The sequence below is a fragment of the Lathamus discolor genome, chromosome 5, assembly GCF_037157495.1.
Source record: "Lathamus discolor isolate bLatDis1 chromosome 5, bLatDis1.hap1, whole genome shotgun sequence".
Taxonomy (NCBI): Eukaryota; Metazoa; Chordata; class Aves; order Psittaciformes; family Psittacidae; genus Lathamus; species Lathamus discolor.
The window spans coordinates 6808831-6833376 of NC_088888.1; the positions used below are offsets into that span (position 1 = coordinate 6808831).

General features: G+C 45.6%; 2 protein-coding genes across 5 annotated transcripts; one reads left to right on the forward strand and one right to left on the reverse strand.

Moving 5' to 3' along the window:
- The first annotated feature begins 521 nt into the window (after nt 1-521).
- Nucleotides 522-16483, forward strand: APMAP (adipocyte plasma membrane associated protein). 3 transcript variants are annotated; one of them, XM_065679576.1, is made up of 10 exons: nt 522-958; nt 1163-1344; nt 4691-4807; nt 8026-8141; nt 9639-9731; nt 11027-11143; nt 12427-12601; nt 13048-13182; nt 13541-13733; nt 15537-16483. In XM_065679576.1, the coding sequence occupies exons 1-10, from the start codon at nt 806-808 to the stop codon at nt 15744-15746; spliced, it is 1491 nt and encodes a 496-aa protein (XP_065535648.1). In that variant the 5' UTR covers nt 522-805; the 3' UTR covers nt 15747-16483. The 3 variants fall into 3 exon arrangements, with proteins under 3 accessions (XP_065535648.1, XP_065535650.1, XP_065535649.1); XM_065679578.1 differs by lacking the exon at nt 522-958 and having other exon boundaries at nt 1166-1344; XM_065679577.1 differs by lacking the exons at nt 522-958; nt 1163-1344 and adding an exon at nt 2445-2592.
- On the reverse strand, nt 14776-23386 carry CST7 (cystatin F). 2 transcript variants are annotated; one of them, XM_065679581.1, is made up of 4 exons: nt 23216-23386; nt 19836-20008; nt 19427-19543; nt 14776-15169 (listed from the first exon to the last, which is right to left on the reverse strand). In XM_065679581.1, exons 1-4 carry the CDS (start codon nt 23289-23291, stop codon nt 15158-15160), a joined length of 378 nt encoding a protein of 125 aa, XP_065535653.1. In that variant the 5' UTR covers nt 23292-23386; the 3' UTR covers nt 14776-15157. The 2 variants fall into 2 exon arrangements, with proteins under 2 accessions (XP_065535653.1, XP_065535652.1); XM_065679580.1 differs by having other exon boundaries at nt 14776-18881; nt 23216-23373.
- Between the last annotated feature and the right edge of the window lie 1160 nt (nt 23387-24546).

Sequence of the window (24546 nt, forward strand, 5' to 3'; positions counted from 1 at the left end):
GTGAGTTACTACCAGAAAACTTCCGCTGCGTAACAACTCAAAGTTGAAGTAGTGTTTGCATATCAATAAGCTGCATGTCTCTGAGGTCCCGCTGCTCTACACTAATCTTCCTCTGGTGCAAAGGGGGAACAATTATTGGGAACAATTAATTACCATTAGCTGATACTGTTAGCCAATGAGTCTTATAAGGAACGGCTGAGGGAACTGGATGGGGGGAGGTTTAGTATGGAGAAGGGAAGGCTCAGGGGGACCTTATCGCTCTCTGCAACTGCCTGGCAGGAGGATGGAGCCAGGAGGGGGCTGGGTTCCCAAAGAACAAGGGACAGACAAGAGGAAATAGCCTCAAGCTGCACCAGGGGAGGTTTAGGCTGGAGATGAGGGACAATTCCTTCCCCAAAGGGCAGCCAGGCATTGGAACAGGCTGCCCAGGGCAGTGTTGGAGTCACCGTCCCTGGAATTGCTCACAAACCGTGTAGACGAGGCCCCCAGTGCCATGGGTTGGGGGGGACCTTGGCAGTGCTGGGGAACAGCTGGACTTGATGAGCTTCACAGTCTTTTCCAACCTATAATACAGGTGGTTCAGCTATGTGTCTCCTTGTCTTATACAGAGCATGCACAGGTAGAAAAGGAGTGAAAATGGGATGTGTGTGGGGAACGCGAGAGACAGCATGGTATAGAAAGTGAGCATCTAGCTGTCCCATGGCTGAGCAGATGAGAAGAAATCTGTTTCCAGGTGCCATGGATCACTTGAAGTGCCAGGATCACATCCTCTGCAGCGTGCCTTGTCAATGAAGGAGTGAGGAAGATGGTGTGCCAAGTGAGCAGCACCCTGCTTGTAACGCAGGGATGGACACTGAACACCCTCATTAGCCACTTCTCCTGTTACCTCTGGCTAAAGCTTCTGGAAAGCTTCCAATGGAGAGTGTCTGACAAATCATGGAGAAGCCTGGAGAGAAAGGCAGGTGCCCATCTCCTCACTTTGTGTTTGTTACTGCAGCTGCCCTCATTAATTTACTGGTAAAATGGAGGCTGTTTTGCAGCCTAACACAATTATATTTAGCAGCCGTCTCTGTGTCCAGTTAAAGCTACAGAAGCTGATTCCAGCAATGGGCTTCTGTTTTTAAACTAAGCAGGAAAAGATTTATTTATTTATTTTTTTCAGCTTGGAACAGGCGATTCTGGACAGGGATCTGCCTTCTGGCTGAGTATACAGGCGCAGCATGAATTTCATGGGAGAGAGCCTAGCCTTGCTGTGTTGTGGATGGAAGGATTTGGGGATGTAACCATCATCTGGGGTAGAAACGGTGACGGTTGTGCAAAATTACCAGCCTACAACCATTGGGGGTGAGTGATGTACTACAGCAGCTTTAACGCTCTTGCTTCTGTTCCTCTGTAGCTGGTGTGTATCCCTGCGGCTGTTGAATGGAAACCCAGTGCTTGTCAGTACTCATCCTCCACCCAGCATGCAGGAGGACTCGATTGCATTTCTTTTTCTACCTATTAGACCTTGGAGATGCCATTTTACTCCTCTGCACCCCCACTAACAACAGTAGCCTCATGTGGAATATTACTCCCAGGGCCTGGGGTGAGATGGGTGTGCAGGGAACAGCGCTCCTAAGCTCTCCTGCAGCTGCTGTTGCCTGAATTGAACCCAGCAGAGAGCAAAGCCATTCCCCCCCGTCCCAACCCTGCCCTGGCCCCAGCCCCTCTCTGGAAAACCCACGTGTTTTTTTTCCTAGGCATGATGCCAAGTAACCTTCCCCGGTCCCTGGCAGCGGGGCCAGGCCCTGTTCCAGCCCTTGTGTGTTGAGCTGCACTCGCGCTTCACGTGCTAGAAGTGTTCTGCAGTGTTCCCAAAACCCCGGGGTTGATCTTGGCAGGGGCACGCAGGGATCTTTATGGAGCACTGCTGCTGCTGAGCAAGTTAAGGGTAAAACCTGAGCACCCGGTGTTACCCAAGAGACGAGCGCAAGTGATGCGCTGGGAGCCCACGGCTGCGTGTCAGCCTTCCTGCCTGGGTTATCATCCCTTGGGTGCGAGGGGCAGGGGGACATGAAGGCGGGTCCGGCTCCTAGGAACCGAAGAGGGATTTGCCTTCCCGAGGCCCCTCCGCCTTCTCCGTCCCACCGGGCGCCATTTCCCCGCCCGCCCTCCGTCCCTCGCGGTTGCCTGGCGCCATCTTGTGGGCCCTGCCGCTTTGGCTGGTAGCGACCGGGAGAAGGACGGTCGCGCACCGGGAGCCCCAGGCCGCCCAAAGGACAGCGGCGGAGCCCGCCCGGAACCGCGGGGCCGCCGGGTGCAGCTATTATCAGGTACAGCCATTATCAGGTACAGCCCCGCCGGAGGGGACGGGCCGAGCAACGCCCGACGAACGATGGCACCCGCCACCTCGCCGGGCGGCTGCGGCCTGAGGGGAGCGCGGAGGCGGGGCCTGCGGGGGTGTGTGAGGAGGCGGGGCAGGGCGGCAGCGCCGGTGCGCGGCGGCGGCGGCGGCGGCGGCATGAATGAGGCGGAGGGGCTGCGGCAGCGCCGGCCGCTGCGGCCGCAGGTCATCACCGAGGACAGCCCCGCGCAGCAGGACAAGGAGGGCAGGTGGGGCCTGGTGCCGTCCCCCGCCATGGTGCAGGGAAGAGGCCCCTGCCGTGACGGCGGAGTTGCGCCTGGGCCTAGCCTGAGGGGAGAGGAGGGCCGGTGTGGGGGGTGCTGAGGGGCCGGGCGAGGGGGTGTTCGGTTTGGCCCGAGGGGAGGGTCCAAGGGAGCTGAGGAGGAGCGTTCATAGTGGGTGTGTGGTAGGACGGTGGTTGGGCCCGGCCTGAGGGGGATCTTTGGGTTCAGAGAAGGGCAACGGAGCTGGTGCAGGGCCTGGGCACAAGTGTGATGAGAAACAGCTGAGGGACCGGGGGGCGGGTTTGGTGTGGGGAAGAGAAGGCTCAGGGGACCTTATCGCTCTCTGCAACTGCCTGACAGGAGGATGGAGCCAGGAGGGGCTGGGCTCTGCTCCCAAGGAACAAGGGATGGGACATGAGGAAACGGCCTCAAGCTGCACCAGGGGAGGTTTAGACAGGATATTGGGAACAATTCCTCCCCCAAAGGGCAGTCAGGCATTGGAACAGGCTGCCCAGGGCAGTGCTGGAGTCACCGGCCCTGGAAGTGCTCACAAACCGTGTAGATGAGGCCCTCAGTGACACGGGTTAGGGGTGGCCTTGGCAGTGCTGGGGAACGGTTGGACTGGGTGAGCTTAAAGGTCTTTTCCAACCCTGTGATTTTGTCTGTGCTGGAAATGCAGAGGCTCCACCGGCCTAGCTTGGCCCTGGTGAGGGAGGTCCTGTTCTGGGTGAGAGTGCCCTGGGGGAGGCACTGAAAGGGGCTGGAGGGAGGCCTTGGTTCCTCTCCTGGGTAGCAGCACAGGTTGGTGCTGGGGCTTCCGTGGGTGTCAGCCTGGGAGTACACCTAACCCTGCAGCACGGGCTCCTCTTCCCCAGTGCTCAGCTCCTGCTGGGGATGGCTGACAGAGGGAGGAGTGTCTGAGGCAGGGCCTGCACACCTGCCACACTGCAGGAAGAGCTTTTAGCAAAAAGAAAACACTGTGATTTATGGCGTGTTTTGTTTGTTTTGTTTTTTCAATGGGTCCGTTTGAGCATGGTTTAACTCTCGCCATGAAGAAAAAGCAGTTATCCCGTTGTGGCTTGCACAGATTTATTGTGTGTGTGATTAAAGCCTGTATAACCCTGGTTAGCCTGTTTATATTTGGCAATAGTTTAAAGAATAATTGCGGTTTAAAGACTACATTGTATGCCTGAGATAGAATAATCTTATAAATCTTAAGCTTATTTGTTTGTGGTTAAGTTAAAGCAGATTTCATTTACAATTTTCTGTTTAGGAATTTTATAAAAAATGAGTTTCACTGTAACCACTTGCAGTAGCTGCAGTAAGGAAGTGGTGGTGTTTGCTTTGCCTTCCACTGAATAAAGTAGTTCATGATTTTTTAATTCTTTATTTCACCATCTGTTATGTTTGTTCAGCTTAGAGTACCTTGCAGATTCTTATCTCTGCCTTTCAGGGTCATCAGAATGAAATACTGCCAGGGACAGGGCAGCCACAGCTTCTCTGGGCACTCTGTGCCAGGGCCTCAGCACCCTCACAGGGAAGAATTTCTTCCTAATGTCTCATCTCAGTCTCCCCTCTGTCAGTTTAAAATCATTCTCCCTTGTCCTGTCCCTGCAGGCCCTTGTCAAAAGCCCCTCTCCAGCTTTCTTGTTGGCCCCTTTAGGCACTGGAAGCTGCTCTAAGGTCTCCCCTTAAGGAGTGTTCTCTTCTCCAGGCTGAACCAGCCCAGCTCTCTCAGCCTGGTTCCAGAGCAGAGGTGCGCCAGCCTCTGGGGCATCTCCGTGACCTCTTCTGGACTTGCTCCAACAGCTCCATGTCCCTCTTATGTTGGGGGAAGGTCCATGTTACTCTTGTGTTGCTCTAGGTTTTTACTGGTTTTTTTTTTTTTTTAGTCAGATGTAAATATCCCTTTCTCTTATCTCAATGAGTTCAAAATGGACCTTAAAGGTCATTCAGGATGGTGGTTAGGCAAAAGTGTTCTTGTTTCCTTTTGTGGAAAAATAGGCCATTGAAGGATTTTTAAAGACTACTGTATCTTAAAACAGCTTAGCATGCTAATCCTATTTCTTGTCTGGTTTGGCAGTGCTTACAGCAGCAAGGTGTTCCGGGTTACTTTCTTGACGTTGGCTGCATCTCTAACTGTACCTCTGCTTGGAGTAACTGTTCTCCTGGATTGTCCTATAGACCCTCAGCCTATAAGGTAAATTGTTGCTTTGTTTTGAAGTAAGTGTTGTTGAAGGGTGACTTCTTGTATGTGTTCTGCTGCTGGTTTTGATGGTTTGGTTTGTTTGTGGGTGTTTTTTTATCCCTCACCAAACAGGAGTCAACTGTATAAAGGGGTTCTAACTGGGTTAAGAAATTGGGGAGTATTATTATCCACTACCATGGCTTGCTTTATGTACCCAGCCTGTTTCTGAACTATCTTGTGCAGTTGATCATTGAAGGAGCTGAATGATTTAATGTTGTCCAAGCTGTCAGTGGAACTTGTGATTCCTTATGTGCACTTTTGCCTTCTGTGTGTGTGCACTCACGCCTGCTGTGAGACAAGAACTGCATTTTCACTAAGGACCAAGCTGCACACCTGTTACTATAGTTGTGCAAAAAGAGAGACTGTTTGTCTGAGTACGTAAGTTCAAAATGGATAACCTGACTGGGTTGATGTAGTACTTTGTACCAGCACAATCACACGGTGATGTTATATTTAAAGGCAAATCTCATCAAGTAATGCAGCTAGGTGATTTCTGTCCTGTCTGAATTAAGGTCTGTATCAAATGTGTAGTGTAACAGTGAATCCTCTATGTGAGATGATGTGATCTGTTCTGGGAGTTGTGCTTTGACTGCTAGCATAGGATGAAGTCAGGCTGTTTAATGTTCCTGGCATGTTGAAGTAAGTGAAAATGCTCAGTCTGATATTTACTATCATTTCTATAAATCCTTACTGAAAAGGAACAACAACACTAAATATCTCTAGAGCTGAAAGAAAGTGTTAATGTGGGAGGGTAGTACTTGCCGCAAGGCTATTAGACATAATCTGCCTTATTTCAAATTATAATGAAATGCTTTCTGCTGTGGTTTGGTTTAACAAAACCCAATTCCCTGAATTACACTGCAACTGAACACTAATTCTGAAAGCCAGTAGGATAAGGCTGTGATGCTTTTCCTGTTATATAGGCCTGGTCTGATTCTGGTGCAGAGTAAAAGTATTCTGCATGCTTACATTTCTTACTTTAAGTCACTTTTATAAGACAGAGAGAATTATTCTTCCTGCCCAAATCGCTGTCTTACATTGTTGTACATTCTCAATTAGCTAGTTAGCTTAATTGCTAGAGGTAGTTCCAGTCTGTACAGTAGAAAGGATGATTCTGTGTGATGTTTGAGATGTTTGGAAAAAGCTCAAGCAGGTGAATGCGGCCTGAATCAATCCCTTCAGTGAAAGGACACATTTGAGAAATCTCATTTGCCAATAGTGATGTTATTCCTGTAAGCCACTAGAAATAATGAGGAATAAGAGGGAAGACAGAGATCAGATGTGAAACTCCATGTGAAATTTCTGCAGCTGTGGTTTATTTCCTTTCTCTATGAGCCTGTCTTGGATAATATTTATCTCAGGGAGGATTTTCTGCTTGCAAACACAGCTGTCCAAAGTTCCTAGCAAATGAGTTCCATATCAGAAGGCTGCTCTTCTCATCTTAACCTCTCTAATGCTTGGAAAAAGGGATGAAAGCTGAATTTGTGTTAGCATTTTGAAGACAACTCTGCTGTAAATCACCTGTGACAGAAGCTAGTAATTCATCTGGCTTTGCCACTGTAGTAATAGATACTTAAAGGAAGGTTTGCTGCCTGTAGCCAGACAGATAAAAGTATGTATCTTTTCTCTGCTTCTGAATTCTTCATGTTGTGAACCTGTTGTCCTTAGTTGTCATGGCTTTTATGGTTTGCAGCTTCAGTTGACTTCCTCCAGTCACTGCAGCTTTAGAAACTGTAATGGTTTTTACCACATGAGTTGTAGTGTGGTTGATTACAAATAGGTCCTGGATCCTGTGAACCTGGGCAATGTTGGGAGTCAAAACTCATCTTTTTAAGGTTCTACAGGTGGAAGGCATTTGCATATGGTCATGTGAGGAGTCTTTAGTGTACTCTTGTCAATGAACCCCTAATAAGCTTACCACTTTGCAGTTTTTAGTAGTAACTTTAAATCCTTAACTCATGGGGACTGAAATGGCTTATGTGTGAGTTTTTAAGAACCTAAGAGATTCAAACATCTTGAAGTTTGCCAGCACAGTTAAGGCTGTTTTTGAAGCACAGTGCTTTTGAGCCTGGTATTTAAGCCAAAGCTGTGTAAGCATCTCACTACTTCTTCACATCTCTGTAGTTGGAACTCCAGTTGGCTTGAACATGGCTATTTTTGTGAATAAAGGTTTGCAAGATTTGACCTTATTTTGTTATTTTGAGAGTTGAGTCCATACCCTTTAAGTTTGTGTAACTTACTGCTTTGGGTTGGCCTTTCTCTATGGGAATAAATTCAAGTCACGAACAGGAATATTATGGTACAGAAGCAGGTGCATGCTGGTTCTCAAAGTACTGGAGCACATTTTTCCCCTAGCTGTATGCCAATTAGCAATTTTTAGTATATGTTTCATACAGTATTGGCTGTCAGTGTACTGTAAAATGCCATGCTTTTAAATTTTAAAGCCCTTTTGCTTAGGAATTTTCTTATCTCTACTTAGAAAAAAATATTTTGGTGCAAACAGCTTGTTCAGCTGAATAAGAAAGCAGCTATTCTTCTTGTGGTGGCAGTGTAGAAATCACAGAATAAGCTAGGTTGGAAAAGACTCTCAAGATCATCCAGTGCAGCTGTTCCCCAGTGCTGCCAAGGCCACCACTAAACCGTGTCACTAAGGGGCTCGTCTACACAGTTTGTGAACGCTTCCAGGGATGGTGATTCCACTGCTGCCCTGTGCAGCCTGTTCCTGTGCCTGACTGCCCTTTGGGGAAGAAATTGTTCCCAATATCCATCCTAAACTTCCCCTGGTGCAGCTTGAGGCTGTTTCCTCTTGTCCTGTCTCTTGTTCCTTGAGAGAAGAGACCAGCCCCCTCCTGGCTCCCTCCTCACTTCAGGTAGTTGTAGGGAGTGATAAGGTGTTGTTGGACTTTAAGCTGTATGAATTTCCAGATATGTCTTAGGAAAACATAACTGCAACTTTCCTGATCAGAACCGGAAAATTATGATCCTTGGTGAACAAGAGCCAATTTCTCAGCTTGTCAGCTGTGTTTTCATTTTGGAAATATGCTGTAAGTAAGGCATAGGTCAGGTTTGCAGGCGTTGGCAAGCCAGGAAAAGAAAATGGTGCAATGCATTGCTCAAGCATGTTTGCAGATCTAAGTCAGGGATCATGAGGTCTGTGTTCTGTTTTGCAGTTTGAAGGAACCTCCGCTTCTGACGGGTGTGCTTGAGCCCAATGTCAAGTTGCGCAAAGCTGAGCGGTTATGGGAAAATCAGCTGCTTGGACCCGAGTCTATTGCCAACATCGGGGGTAAGCACTGACAAAATAGGCTTTTAAAGAAGGGTCTCAAAATGTTGCTCCATTGGTCAAGGTTTGTTCAGTAATACAACTCTTGGATAACAAACTCTGCAGGTTATTTTGAATGTGCAGAGTTTTTCTAGAAATACGTGTGTTATGCAACAAAACCTGACTGCTATATACTCCTCCATCCCTGGCAGTGTTCAAGGACAGGTTGGATGGGGTTTGGAGCAATCTGGTCTAGTGGAAGGTGTTCCTGCCTGTGGCAGGGGGTTGGAATTAGATTAGCGTAAAGGTCCCTACCAGCCCAAACCAGTCTGTGATTCTATGATACTGCTTTTCTCCTCTTTACCCAGTATAAAGTAAATCTCGTTTCCAGATTAGAAATCCCTGTATTCCAGGACTGAAAGCAGCAACAAGGTAGTCAGAGGCCACTTATATTTTGAGGCAGTGGTCCCAATTTTTATCTATTTAGCTCTTAACTGGGAATTAATATTTACAGGGTAGTGCCTACCTTTTAATGCTCACTGCTGCTGAGGGGGCCAAGTTTTGTGGTGTTATTTTTTCTCACATATAACCAAAAATTATCTCGGATTGATAAATAGTGTACTTACATATTTGTGGTACATGCATTACAGGTGCCACACCACCTCTGAGCAGTTTCTTAACAAGGTGGCTGGACTGTTTCAATGTTTTGTCAGTCTCATTAGACATTGGAAGGAAACCTTCCTGTAAGGGACAACTGACTTATGGGTGGAATAATCAATCTGACTGGAAATAAGTTTGGTATGAATAAATGTTGAAGTCTTTTTATTCCCTTTTGAAAGTGTAACTAGCAAACTGAAAACTAAATCAGTTAAATTGGAGATAGAAAAGTCGAAGCAGTGGGCTCTTATTTAATTTGGTTCTAAGGAAAAGTTTGAGCGTTGTTTGTATTCAGTGAATCTGTCTGATGCTATCACTTGGCATGAATATAGTAATTTGGCAATGGTTTGGATTTGGGTGGTTGTTCAGTTGCTGTGGGTTTTGCAGTTCTTCTCCAGACCTGATACAATATGAGCATTGGCAGATGTCCAGCAGCCTGTGGACTGTATCAGAATGAGAAGTCTTATCTAGTCAGTCTCTTGTTGAAGAGTGGTAGGATGGATGCAGTGCCTGATCCAGTTTGATGCTTATGTAGAAATTTGCCCAGAGGGATCAATATGGTGACTAGCCATTAAGTTGTTACATCCATCCTTAACCAAAGATTTGGACTACGTATGGGTGAAAAGCTTCGTATCCCATACTCATAACTCCAAAGGCTTCAGTCCTTCCTCTTCTTTCTCAGTTGGAAAAAATCTAACTAAATACTCTTATTTGCCTTTGTCTTTCCCCTTCCCTCTTTATTCTATTGCCATGACTAAAGAAGACTGCTACTTTACCTAAAACACGCTCATAGAAGGATTGTATAGAAGGATGTTTGCCACTAAAGTTTTGTGATCAAGCTAATCACATCAGTTGTTTTTGCAGATGTGCTATTTACTGGGACAGCTGATGGGAAGATTATCAAAATTGAAGATGGGGAAATACAAACAATAGCCAGAATTGGCCATGGTCCTTGTGGTGAGTGACATCTCCTGAACATCATGTGCCTCAAAGTGTCTAGGTCAAGGCTTGTGTTGATTAAACTGGTATTCTGCCTGGATTCCTCATGCAAGTGCATATCTTCCTCGATAGAGATTTATAATGGCAGGGGGGTTGGAACAAGATGATCTTAAGGTCCTTTCCAACCCTGATCATTCTATGATTCTATGATAACAGAAATATGAATAGATTTGTATGAAGCATGAATAGAAATACGTGTATAAGCACTGGAAGGAACAGTAGAACAAAGGGCCCAAGGAAAGAGAGTGGGTGTACTTGGTTTATGTCATGACTACAAGGCCTGCACTCTTGCAAGGCTGCAGCATAGATGACTCAGAATAGGCTCGGTTGGGAAAGACCTTTAAGATCATTAAGTCCAGCTGCTGACCCAGGACTGCCAAGGACACCACTAAAGCACGTCACTAAGGGCCTTGTCTACATGGTTTGTGAACACTTCTAGGGACAGTGACTCCACTGCCCTGGGCAGCCTGTTCCAGTGCCTGACTAAAATGCCTGATGTGTTGGTAGAAGATCCTGTATAACACCGGCAGAAAGACAAGGTTGAAGTGCATCACAAATAACATTCCTTTTCCTGTTAGCTGATCTAGGAAAAGCACATGTCACAAATAAGCAAACAAACAAACAAAAAAAGGGCAGCAACCTGGCCTAATATTTATGGAAGCTGAAGTCAGCAGAATTCTGAGGTGAAGGGCCACCACCGAGCCTTCTCTTTTTGAAGGTCTTTTCCAACCTGGTTGATTCTGTGATTAGGCTTTGGACTGATTTGGAAGCACTCTCTTGGCTGCCTAGCAGATAGGGCAGCCTTGGCACTGACAGCCAGTCTGCTGCCAGCTGCACTTCCAGCTGCTGCTTGGGCATGAATATGGATTGGAACAGATACTAAGAATTGCCTCTTCACTGCTCCTTTCTTCTAAACTCATACACCTTGGGAGAGGTGGGAAGATTATGTTGCCCTATTTCTTTGGGGCCAAAGAGGTATTGGGGAGTGTAAACTTCATCTTGCCCTGCTTTGAGTTCAGAAGAGATGTGGAAAGGCTGACTACCTTCTCCAGAAGTTCACTTTCTGATCTTTGAAAACTACACATGTTCCTCAGGACTCACTAAAGTAGACAAAATCTATAGATTTGCTGTATTCCCCTTCTTCCTCACATAGAAGTCTTCAGGGTCTATGTGTGCAGTTTGACCTGTGTAGGTAGCCTGAATGAATTGTATTTATTTCTATTTGGAAAACCATTAAAAAATTCTTTCCTAAGGAACCCGTGATGATGAACCAACATGTGGAAGACCACTTGGCATCAGAGTGGGACCAAATAACACCCTTTTTGTGGCAGATGCTTATTATGGACTCTATGAAGTTAATCCTGGTACAGGTATGACTTTTGTGCTCAGAAGGTCTCTTCCACTGACAAACCTGGGCTTTATTTGCAGTTTTGTCAGGCATTGCAGGCAAAGCAATGCCTGCTGCTTTTGTAGAGTGCCCTGGAGCTGTCTGGATGAAAGATACCATGCAGGACTCGGTATTTATTGTCTTGTAGCAATCACTTCCTCTCTCTATCTGTATGTCTCTATCAGAGTTACCAGTGACTTATCTTCTTGTGACATATGCTTTCTGGTTGTCAGAATTGGTACCTCAGGATCCATGAATAAAGCTTTATGTAGCTGCTTCAGTTTTCATCAAGGGAATTAAAAATACTGCTGTTACACAAGCTTTTTGCCATGTTTGCTGTACTTTTGTTTCTGTCTTGACCTTGCGGTATGTTAGTGAGGAGCTTTTAACTCCCTGTAACTCCAGTCGATAGAAAGTGAAGAAAGATGTATTTTTGGTACAGCTGAAGATCAAGTGGCTTGTTCCTGCTGAGAAAGGCACTATTGCTTTGTGCCCTTCATTGTATGTCCCTGAGCCAGAACTCAGTTTCAGGAGCTGTGCTGTCAGAAAGCAAGATTTGCTTTCGTGTAGGGTTGATTTTTCGACAGTTTACATCTCCAAATTGGCTTCAGGAAGAGAGAGGAAGGCTAGCCAAATGCTGGGTGAGATGTAACAGAAGGGCTCAGATTGTGTGGCTCTGGGAGCGTATGATGAAGGCCTCCCCTTTTGATGGGACAACTGCCATATTGCCTTAGTTATGACAAAACCAACCAACCAAACCAACCCAAAACTCATACCCAAAGATGATTTTTACTATCTTTTTGGTCAGTTTTTAGAGATTTGCCTGGTAACGTGTCAGAGCTGACTGTGGCAGACAGTTTAGTGAACCTTCTGATGTTTTAATGTGGAGAAAGTACTATTTGTTCCTACAGATTTACAGGGAAAGAGGCAATAGTGTTTGGCTTGCCTGAATCCTTTTACGGGGTTAGGGCCTGAGTTAGTACTTTGTTTCATATGAGTTTAAGAAACCCGAAAAGTCATGCACTTACCAGTAGGGAACATCATCTACTGTTCCAATTTTTCCAAAGGGCGTTTTCTTCTGGTCATTTTTGTTTGTTGTTGAGTTGTTCTGTTATAACCCAGAATCTTACTAGTTAACAGAGGCATGAATGATAAAAATCTGAAGTACCTGCTAATTTCCTGTTAGTATTTCACTCCTTTCCAAGGCAGGACATAAAAAAAGCTTGTCCTGTGTCTTCTGTTTTTAATTCTTCTTTTTGTAACCAGGTGAGACGAAAATGCTTGTGTCAACCAAAACACTAATTGAAGGTCAGAAGCTGTCATTTGTGAATGACCTTACAGTGACCAGGGATGGGAGGAAAATCTACTTCACTGACTCCAGTAGCAAATGGCAAAGGCGAGACTACTTATACTTGATCATGGAAGGCTCAGATGATGGGCGGCAAGTATCTTTTCCTAAGACATTTAACTTATTGTAAGCTCAGCTGTAGGAAGGTACTCCACCACTTCCTCAGTTGTCTTCTTCTCTTTACGCACCCCCTGTGTAAACACTGCACTGCCCAGGAGAGGGCGAGAGAAGGTGTGGATGTGCGTGAAGAAAACTGCAGTGAAATAATTGGGATTCCTCTTTTTCCTTCAAGAGCAATTGCACGGAACGTTTGATTTAAAAGGGGAGATGCTGGCATTACATCCAGCCCACATCCTTCATGAATGCTGCCAATCTCAAGTGCCTTAGTATTTCTGCTGTGTTCATAAACAAATGCTTCCTGGCTATTCTGCCTTTTTAACTTGGGTGAAGTGCATGTGAGAAAAGATCTAATGCCTGGAGAAGAAAGCCAGGATGAGTAAATATATGTCTTCACTCTAAACCATATTCTTTCTTTTCAGTCTGCTGGAATATGACACAGTGACAAAAGAAGTGAAAGTCTTAATGGTGGGGCTAAGGTTTCCCAACGGGGTCCAGCTCTCTCCTGCGGAAGACTTTGTCCTGGTGCAGGAGACAACCATGGCTAGAATCAGGAGGTGAGTATGATTTTGCTGAAATTATTACTACTTTCTGTTCAGATACTGTTTATATAAATGAATTGAATCACAAAAGAAACCCTACACTCTATTAATTCCAAGTTACCAAGGCAAAGAAGTTGGCCTTCTTCAATAATTCAGGTTTTGCTTTCACTGTAAACATCTGGACTGCGTAATCTTTTTACCATAGGCTCCTTTCCTGGGGAGCAGAATGGGGCTGTGCTGTATTTCCCTCCACCAAAAGAAGGAAAAAATAAATTCTTTTTATTTTTTTGAAGTCAGTTCCTTTTGGGACTTTTATTTATTACTTAGACTGCCTGAGTTAAGATGTCCTAATCTTACTATCTATACCTTTCAGGTATTATGTGTCTGGGCTGATGAAAGGTGGAGCAGATATGTTTGTTGAGAACATGCCTGGTCTTCCAGATAATATCAGGTTAAGCAGCTCTGGAGGATATTGGGTAGCTATGGCAGCTGTCCGTCCCAATCCTGGATTTTCTTTGTTGGATTTCTTGTCTGAAAAACCATGGATTAAAAGGATGATATTTAAGGTAAAAAAAACCCAAATCACCTTTAGTTATAGGAGTAGAAGTGACAAATACTTAGGTTGTCTTGGTTCTTCCTCTTGACAAGAAGATTTTTACAATTTTTTTTAGTCCATGGTTAAAGCTGTTGTGGTTGCCCCCAGGTAGAACAGCCCTTTTGTGTTCATAGGGCGTAAAACATAACATCTGCTTCTGAGTAGCAGGTACACATCTCTTAAGTTGCTTTCCGTCTTGATGGAAAAAGAGACTGTCTCTGATGTAGTCCTGCACTAAGACAGGATCTACACTTGCATATGTGAAGACCTCACCTTTGTGCCCGAAGTGCCTAAACTACTTATTGCCAGATGTCTGGAGAGCATTTGGGAAGTCTGACCTGTTCTAATGACTACTCTAGGCATCCTAGGAGAGTGTGCATGTTAGGTATGATGCTAGGTGCTGACTCAATATGCCTGTTGTTATGTCACATCCCCCCTTCAGAATGAGGATGAGCAAGAGTAACGTATTTTATAAGGAATATCTGATGCTAAAAAATGGCATGGTGCTTTTTAAATAGTACGAAGTCTTGAAAACAGTTCTTAAAAACACCCAAATAAAATAAACAAGCAGTATTTAGGGTGAAAGTTAACGTGTTAAGCCTGTGTATAGAATCATAGAATCACTTGGGTTGGAGAAGACCTTTAAGATCATTGGGTCCAACCATTAACCTATTCTCAGTGAAAATAAATTGAATCAGAGTTTTTAATTCCTACCAAGAGGAGTGGCTGCAGAACTGGCCTGGTGGGATTTCCTCCATACACGTCCTCACACCTTTTTGCCAGTGGAAGTGATCAACTGCAAAATCATTTAGCTGTGTGGAAAATGTGAGGGACAGTATCAGGCTGGTTTTTGAGCTATAGGCAGACAAATCCAAGGGGGAAAAAGGCCTGTTCCTCAAAAAGAATGAGTTTCTGAATTCTTCCTTGATATTTTGAGATGTCTTCTCTTCATTCTCAGAGTAAATGCAGCATTTTTCAAGCCAAAAAAATGTTTCAAGCAAATGTGACAAGTGCAAGAGCAGGGTTTTTTAATAGACAGAAGCCTTCACTACAGAGAGAAAAAATATATCTCCATAAGAAAGCAGCTTGAGTGAGTAGAGTTAACACAGGTACATGAATTTACATGTGTCTTTAGTTATGGCTTGCAAGTATCAGTCCTTGGTAGCAATATACGACAACATCTGAAAACCTTTCAGTGTGTTCCCTGGACTGGTGTAACTGAACTTTTTTTCCCCCTCTAAGATTTGAAAAACTGAAAATGTGAAATCATGTTTTTCAGTGAGGTACCATTGCAGTGAATGAAAGTGAAGGAACAGACGCTTTAGGACGACCTGTTGCAGGGTCATTTCCTTGGCCAGGTCTTCTCTTGCCATCCTTTTTTCCAAGTTTGTATGCTTACATTTGCCTCTGTCGAGAAAGAAGATGGCATTAAAATAGCCTAGGTACTACATGGGAAGACAATGACTTTGGTTAATCCTTACTTTTGCACACCAGGCTCTAGATTAACAGTTCCAGTTTGACCTGTTCTTAAAGCCTCAGTTACGGCTTTAAAAATCGTCCTGGTCCTACAAAAGGAAGACCACCACGTATTAAAGCATTAGTTGAAATTCAAAAGGTGAACATAGAACAGAGTAATACTGTTTACACAAAATGTGTGCTTATATTCTTGGCTGCTTCTTCCAAGGAGAGTGGTCTTTGTCTGAGTGTCTGAGATCTAATGGTGGAGAACAAAATCTTCCGTTTTTAATTCTCTTTTTTTCTCTTTTTCTTTTAGTTGCTGAGTCAGGAAACTGTGACAAAGTTTGTGCCCAAATACAGCCTTGTTGTTGAACTAAGCGAGACAGGAGCCTACAAAAGAAGCTTTCATGATCCCAATGGGGTAACAGTAGCTTATGTTAGTGAGGCACATGAGCACAATGGATATCTTTACCTGGGCTCCTTCCGGTCTCCATTTATTTGCAGACTGAATCTTCAGCATGTTTAACTGCCCATCCATGATAAAGTGCCGCTGTCCTAGAATACTCCAGAGGGACGAAGGAAGTGTGTGCTTCAGCCAGCATGTGACCAAGGACAAAATGTAAAAGACAGTCTGTTCATGTGCAGTAGCGCTGTTCTGGTGCCATAGGAAAACGTACAGCTCGCTGTACTTGTCTTCTTCCTTGTTTTGTCTGCTCTTGTTTTGGAGTTGGCATGCCTCATTGTTGGTATCTGAGGAGTATGGTGGGGCGTCTTCATACCGTTATGTGCTCCTTAAAGAAAATCTGTTGCTTTTCCATGCCCAGCTCTGTTTGGAGTTGTCCTAAACATCATCTGTCACCTTTAATGTAACTGTATGTTTTCTTATACTGGGAGGATTTGTGATGTATGGAATTTAACTGTGTATGATTCGGGTTGAAGAGGATGTCTTGCATGTGTTTATTTCTGTTTTATAACCTCCTGTTCAGGAGAGATTACAGTGCATGTTCTAATGTCATACCATGCTGCTGTGGTAGAGGCAGCAACATCCCGAACATGCCTAGAGATCTAGTTACACCATTTGGGTTTCTTCAGTTCCAGCCTGTGTAATCAACATCAGACAGTACAATTAGCTGTTAATCAAGATGCAGAATCAACTTGCCCGTGATCTGTGGGCTCCTGTGTTTTGTTATAGCACTGTAGTCAGATGATGAATGAAAGTTGCATTTTCTATGTTATTAAAGACTAGTTTCAGCTGGTTTAAAAGGGGTCAGTGGTGGTATTTCCTCCATGTTTACCAGGTCCTGTATGTCTCCTGTACATGATGTAGGTTGGCATTCCTGAGAGATGTGGGAGGGAAGAGGGCCAGCTGCAGGAGTCCTCTTCAGCATGTGTTTTATGGAGAACTGGTAAAGATTTTGGGGAAACTAGTGTCTGAAGATGGGCATGGACTAAAAGGCCCCTGTAAAATACAGTAATAACAGATGACGAAGGCTTTGGTAGAATATCTTGGAATGCAGTAGTAACTCATGGATGCTTTCTGGCATCTCCAGAGGAAATTGTTTACTTCCTCTATTAACAGGTACCCTGCTTGGTAAATGCTACAAAGGAAAGGCTGTGCTGTTAGATAAGAGGGTTTGCATCTTGAAGAACTAAAGGGGTTGTTTATCTGTGTCATTTAGTGGATTGCGTCGTGCTTTGTGACTGAAGACTTTGCTGCACTCTCTTTTTCTGCCACTGGGTGATAGTCAAACATAAAGCTACACTATTGCTTGTTTTACTCACCTTTGAAAAGGAAATAATCAAGTTTTGCTTGAGATATAATGTAAAGCACCAGAGAAGGGAAAGGTGACATTAAAAATGTCATCTGCTTTCGCTGGCCTTCTGCACTCATCTTCATTAATGGAGGGATGTGCAAACGAAAGTGTTTCTTCTCTGTCAGTGCTTCTGTCACCTTGCTCTGTGTGGCTGCCAGGCTGCAGCAGTCATGTGGCTGTAAGCCCTCTTGCTAAGAAATTTGAGCTGGATGAGATATTAATTGGGGTTGCAAAACCAAGTCTGTTGTGCAGCTTGTGTCATGCTGGTGCTTCAGTAGCTTTGGGGCAAGCCCAGCTTTGCCTGTTGATGCATAGTTACCTCTAGTGATTCATTTGCCGGAGTATCTTAACTGAACAACTTGTATTGTCTTTTGCAGTGAAAGAGACCTTGGCATGCCAAATGGGATAGATTTTGTGTGACTAATTCCCTTCTAAAACACTGTTCAAGAAGGTATGAAATGAAAATAGGCTGTAATGCTACTGATACCAGGAAGGATAAGATGTATGAAGAGTTGTCTCTGGTTCTGATCCTTTTTCTATTCTTCTACTCACTGCTGAAGACTATCTCAGTACACTGAACCTGTGGTCACACCAAGAAGTTCTTGAGTCTTCTTTAGTTCACTGTGAGCTCAGCAGCAAGTACAGCAGACCCAAAGGTCATGTGAATAACTTGCTTTTCTTGTGGAAGGGGAAGGAGAATGTCAAATATGAGAGATATTTAACAGAGTGGCCTTTCTTGACTGGATGGTTGTTATAAAGGCTGAAATTGGTGGTGTCACTGCCAATAGGAGTGTTGATATTGCTGCAGAAAGGTAGTAACTGTCAGAAGAAAAGGGGTGTTTTTGGAAAGAAAGTCCAACAGGGCCCAGACTGTATGCCTGTTTTAAGGAAGCAGTTACCAAAATCCTGACAAAGAAGTGCTTTAGTCCGCTGTAAGTGCTGTAATAATCTGTGCACATGTGAAGAGTGAAGGCTGCAGGAAGGGTGGGCACCCACCTAGAAAAGACCATTAGTCTACTAAACTTGACTCTAAGCTGTGATCAGCCAGAGACTGAATGTCACATATTAACCTGAATGAAACATCATTGTTTAACCTCAGCGAAAATATGCTTTGGGAATATGGTTGGGTTTATTTGTCTTGACATTTGCAATGATGCCCTTTTATAGCCTAGATTAGCTATGATTTAAATAGAAGCAGTAGTTACTGTGTCATTTGTGGGCTGTGGGTGTTTTTCAAGCACTTGATTCAAGCACAGCCTTATCCATACTCTTGTCTGGAAGAAAGAACAATTCTACCTCACGCATTCCTGACAAGTAAGTTTAACTTTTTCTCTAGCAATGGAGGCTCTTAAGACTTTTTTTCTGGTATGTATATGTATCCTTAGGCAAGCTATCCCAGTGCTGTGAAGCTTTCATCAGTATTGTAGTCCCATGTGGTGTGGGTTCAGACTTATTCACATCATAGCTGTGTGAAGATTTGTCACAGGATAAAGCAAGTCCAACAGAGCTTCCTAGGTGTTTTCACATGGCTTGTAAGTTCAGCCAGAGCATGGATGGCTCTATTGAATGAATGACAACATGTTCTCATCTACAGTTTAGTTTTGGAAAAACAGGTACACAACTGGGTAGCAATGAATTCAGTCAGGGCAGGTCTTGTCTTTGTAGCTTCTGAGCATCTTTCTCAGGGAGAAACCGTGTGCTTTGAGAGAAAAGGGAAAACTCATGGTGGTAGATCCCCTGTAAGTCAGGCTCTTGTGAGGAAAGGCAAGTCAGTGACAGAGAGCAACAGGAACATGTGCTGTGTGTAACCAGGGCATTATCCAGACCTCAAAATAGCATTTCAGCATCTGCAAATAAAAGAATTGGTGAGGAAATTCAGGGGGCTGCTGGTTGTTATCGGCATGGTGGGCTGTGATGAGGTGGATGGCACAGCCTCTTTCTGTCTGCTCTCTTTATCCTAGGGAAAGTAGTTTGCTAGATAATGGTATCTTTGTTGGAAAGCCCATGTAAGGCTTTTCTCCTCCCAGGAAATCTCTATTCAGAACCTGTTGTATTTCGGCACGCTTTGCTACCCAGGAACAGGGACTAGATGGCTGTGCCTGGGTTGACTCCTCACAGAGAAGAGCGGGCCCTGAACACACGAGAGGTACTACACTGTACCTGTCATATATATTCACAGAATGGTTTGGGTTGGAAGGGGCCTGCCACAGGGACAGATAAATGATAACCCTGATATACTGATAACCCTGCCTCACTCCAGCTGGTCCTGCACAGAGGAGGCTTGTATCTGTCCTGGGACATGGCAGAGCTGCTCTGATGGCGACTATACAGCTAGAGATGGCCAAGAATCACCTGCAGCTACTGGGTACCCCAAAAGGAATTAGACATGTACCTGTTGCAGGTTTTTTTCCTTCTGGAAGTGACAGCTATCCAGGCTGTAATGCTCCCTCTTCTCACACACAGTGCGTTCAATTTCCACAGACAGCATGTATTTCAGCCCTCTGACGATCTAAGAGAAAGCAGTTTCTTCCTTTAAAGTAAGGGCAGGGGAAAAGGATGCCAAAGTTTTGGTTGGCAATCTGTACATCGTGTGTGGATTGAAGTGTTTTGTGATTTGTTACTAGGGTAGGGATGGGGTAGCAAAGCTCTGTGGAGCAGTTGAAGGGGACAGAGGAGCATGAGCTGTTTAGGCATCCATAGCAGTCCTGAGGAGGATCAGGGCTCCTATGTCTTGGGTGCTCTGTAGGAGAGTCAATTGGTAAATGATTTTGAGGACCACCAGAAGTCTGAGTTCTTCTTACCTGAACCATAGCTTTGTTTATTTGTGATTCCTTAAACAGAAAGAGGTCATTGGAACTGTTGTTGTATTTGTAGACTCCAAAGCGAGCTGCCTTGCGGACGCCAGGGTTGTCAGTGTTCATGGGGACAGGGAAACCAGGTTTCACGGTTGAATGAGGTGGTAGGACATAGGTAGCTGAAACAACACAGAGCACAAACGCAAAACGCATCAGGAGCCTGTGGTGGAAGCTCAGCCCTCTGAACCAGTGCTAAACCTCACTTGTCCAAAGCACTTGTACTTCAGGACTCTGCTCACCTCCATTACAAAGTAATTTTCCTTTGTATGTTTGAGATGGTGAAACAACCCTGTGGAATGAAGTGACATCAAAAGATGGTAGCAGAGCTCAGAGTGACTTAGAAGAAGCCATAGTATCATGAATATTATTTAGAACATCTCTGGCATGATGACTCCTGGCTCATAGAAAGTCCAGCTTTGAATCTAAAGATAGATCATGTTGCTCAGAATAGAGTAGGATTTTTGATAACTGGCTTGCAGAGCCCTGCTGCTCTTAGCTGGCATGCCAAGTTCAACTTGCAGAAATCAGGCTTTCCCATACCTCCTTAATGCTTTGATGGCATCTTGAAGTTTTTATTTTAGGGGGATTTAGGGTGATAAAGGTGAGGTGTCTTCCTTCTACCTGCTCAGAGTTGTTATCCCTCTCCTTTGAGAAGGAGAGGATGTTCTACACCTGGGCACAGGGAAGGACCTGGAGCAGAACTTGGACCAGCTCCTCACCGTCCTGCAGAACAGGCTGCTTTGGATGCTGAAGTGCTGCTGCCCTTACCAAAATACAAAGGACCATCTTCTTACCACAGCCATGAAGTGGAGGAGCAAGGTGTGTAGGAGATGGAAACTGGAGGGGGGAAACCCATAAGCTTTTGAGTTTGAGCACTCCTTTCCACACACTGTATGTTCTTACTTGGCTGTGTAGTTCATTTCCCTATGCCCTGCTTGTTTTTTCAATAATTCTAAAGAAGCTTGAAGCTAACAGTATGTCCTTTTTTTCTCCCCTCTTACACTTGCCTTCCCTTCTGTTTCCCTGCTTGTGAAATACACAGGTTGAGGATTTTTCCCTCTTACTTGTAAGTGGCTGTGCAACCACTGCTGATGCCAAGACCTGCCGGTGCAGGCCATGGCCCTTGGAGCTCATGCTCTGTGTGTAGGCAGTGAGCCTGCCTATGCATGCAAGCATGCGCACAGGGCTTGGGCTGAATGTGCTGCAAAAGTTAAGGTTCTTATCACCTCCAGCTCTTTCACAGCTAGATTTCTCACTCACAGCCAAATAGACTGTGAATTTCAGCTAGTTTTGACTGATAGAGCAGAAGAGAGAGCAGCAACCTGAGCTTCCCTAGCACTGGGAGAGCCTGCCAGGCTGAGAGCAGCTCACTGGCTTGGGCTCTTCTGGCTGCTCTGCAGGACCTTGCTTGTATCTATGCTCTTAGGCCTGTTGGAGAATCAGATGTGGCAGTGGTTGGGGTGTCAACAGCAGAACCTGTCCCTTGCAGGAGGAGGAGATAACCATGGGCTTTTTCAAACTCAGCACAAGGTCCTTTGCTGCTTAATATCCCTCAACACTTCTGGAGTCATGGTGGCATCTATTTCAGGCATGTGAGGCAGGGCAAGTGAGGCTGAGCTCATGCTCTTTGGACAGATGCGGACAGGTAGCACGCTGGTAATAAACCATATGTTGTAGGCAGGCGGTAGGCCTGTGTAGATGCCACGGCTTTCACCCAGGGGTCCTGGCACTGCACCTTCTTCACCCATTGCAACTTGGTGCTGAGAAGGACTCAGACCAGAGTAAAGTGAGTACTGAATCCACTGAGCCATGGGAGAACATTACCGACCCACTCCCTTCTCCCCTGCCCCTCTTTCTTCTAGTGATCCATATTCCTCAAGATTAGGACTTTGTTTTTCTTTATACGCTTTGAGTCTTATTCAAGGCAGTCGCTGCATGGTACCTGCATTGCTCTGAAATAACTTTTGATGTTTGGAATAGTTTGCACCGCTCCTTCCAAAACCCAGCAACTCTCTGATGTGGGACAGCTGTAGTTCTGAGTCTCTTCACCACAGCCTTTCATGAGAGCTTCTTATAGGATCACAGATGGGTTTGGGTTGGAAGGGATCTTAAAGCTCATCCAGTTCCAACCCCTTGCCGTGGAGAGGGATACCTGCCACTGGATCAGGTTGTTCCAAGCCCAGTTCAGCTTGGCCTTCTTCCCTAGCTTAGCCTTTGGGGGCCATTACCTTAAAAAGTTGAATGTGTTCATGGTGCTGGCCCTGCTTCAGGAGCAAAGCAGAACAGCCCAGAGGATGTGCTCTCATGGCTTGGAAAAACAGCCCTTAGAGCCAGAGCATTTGTGTTTTTAGACCCCATCCTTGCTTCTGGGTTTGGAAATGGGATGAGACGAGAAAATCTGCTCCCCTCCCCTTCTGTTGGGTGGTAGCAGGGTAGACTCTTCTCTTGCTCTAACAGGCAACTGCCTGCTATTAAGCAAGAGAAGGCTGTTGTTGCTGGCATGAGTTGAATGTTGTATTTTGAAGCTCTCTCTTGTGCTTTCCTCATTGAGGAACACTCTGGGGACTCTGTTTCTGCAGTAGGAGACAGCAGTCCTGTGGATGCTGCCTCCCAGCCTGCAGTGAAGCAAACAGGCAGATTGCAACAGGTTGCTCTTTTTTTTCTTCCCCATGAAGTGCTTTCAAAACCTCCTCCCCATTACTAGGAGCAAGCCTTTATCTACATTTAAGATGCAGCAGAGTTCCTGCAGGCCTCCTCAACCCCCAAAGGAAACCACAGCTGAAGAAAAGCTGCCAGCCAGGCAAGCACCATGCCCCTGGGTGCGTTAGTACCGTGTGTATGGGAGCCAGAGTAAAACTGAAGTAGAGCTAAAACCTGCAGAGAAAACACTCCTGTCTGCAGCTCCCATTCTAAAGATTTAAGGCCAGCTGCAATCAAGAGAGTTTCCTTGCTCAGCAAAGGAAGGAATGTCACACAGTAATGCTTCATTAAAGGCAGCTAATCGGCACTCAAGTGCCCATCTGCACTTAGCAGTCAAATTGTTACCCACAGTCTTTAGATTTAATAATCAAGGTCGTGCAGAGTTTAAACACAGATAAATAACTTAAAAACATCTCTAAAATCCTTCAGTGCTGTCCCTGGATAACGTGGTTTGCTACAAGGGGAGAAAGTCTTTCAAGCAGTTGGGTTTTCAGCTGCAGCCTGAGCCCTGCAGCGCTGAGCCAGCATGGGCAGTAGTTGAAGGGTGGTAAGTTACCAGTGCATTAGAAAGCAGCACTCACAGGACCTAAAGCACAAGGAAAACAGACGCTACTTCCCACTCTTACCTCCTGAAGCTGTGCTGAAGCTCCAGAGTGCTACACAGCAAAGTGTGGTGAAGGTGCAGGTAAAGTTCGCTGCCATCTCCACCACTTCAGATGAGGACCCCGCCTGCAAGAGGAGTGACAGCCCTGCTTCCTGCAGGGGAAGATGTGCTCTGGGTGCTCTTATTGGCTGGGAGGAAGGAGGAAAACCCCCATAATCATCACAGCTCTGATGCAGACTTTGTCTCCTGCCGATGACCACGTACCTCAAAGCTCTGGCTTGGTGATAGCAGCACCAGCCCTGCATCAGACAGGGACTTTGCACAACCTCTGAGCATCACGAGGCAAAAGCATGGGCAGATAGGTGTGATGTGGCACTGGGAAGTGGGGGTGTGTGTGTGAGGGGAGTACCAGTCATGTGCTTTAAGATTCATGGGGAAATGTAATCCCTAAGAAATGTGCAATGAATCATGGGGATGTTGTTCTTGACTTATATAGAATCATAGAGTAGCTTGGGTTGGAAGGGACCTTCACAGGTCACCTAGTCCAGCACCCCAACAATGGGCAGGGACATCTTCAAGTAGGTCAGGTATATGGGTATCTGTGTGAGGAGAAGCCTGATGGAGAAGATGGGCCCACTCTCTTGTTTCCCCTGACATGGAGATGTGGGGTTTGGTTGAGGAAGACAAGGGAGGTTTAGGGGTACCTGCCCGAGGGGGCTGTGTGGAGCAGAGCCAGTTGCAAAGGGTTTTTGGTTTTGTTGGCAGAGGAGAACACTGCCCCACATTTACAGAAGGTGTTTTGACAGCAGGAGAGGGCTGTGTTAGGCTCAGAGGAGAGCAAGAGAAACACGGGCAGAGGGTTAGTTTGACCCTCTGTGGCTTCTAGGGTTTTCCAGCTCTGCGGTTGGATTCCCCAGGGTCAGTACTTGGTTTCCATGGAGGTCTCCAGGAAGGGCTGTCCCATGGTGAGGAGCTTGCAAGCCTGGGGAAAGGGCTTTGTTGTCAGACCTTGTGATGGACCTGAAATAACCAGCACCCGGATTCAGGAGACTGGGGGATGAACTGATGAATCACTGCAGGGCTGAGAGTGGTGGGCCTCAGCCCGTGTGTGTGTCTCTTTCAGGCGAGCAGGAAGGCTGCCTTTTGTTGCTCCAACAGCAAACTATGCTCCTTTCTGAGCAAAGACATCTTATTGCCTGAAGGAAAGTCCTAGTGCGGGGTGGTGTGGGTGATACATAAGAAGCTGACTGAAAACCTTTTCCTTGTATGAAGGGGTTAGGTAAATCCTGTGTTGAAATGTCCCACCAAGAAGGAATGGGGCAAGCACGGTGAGTCACATTGATCATTAGTCCT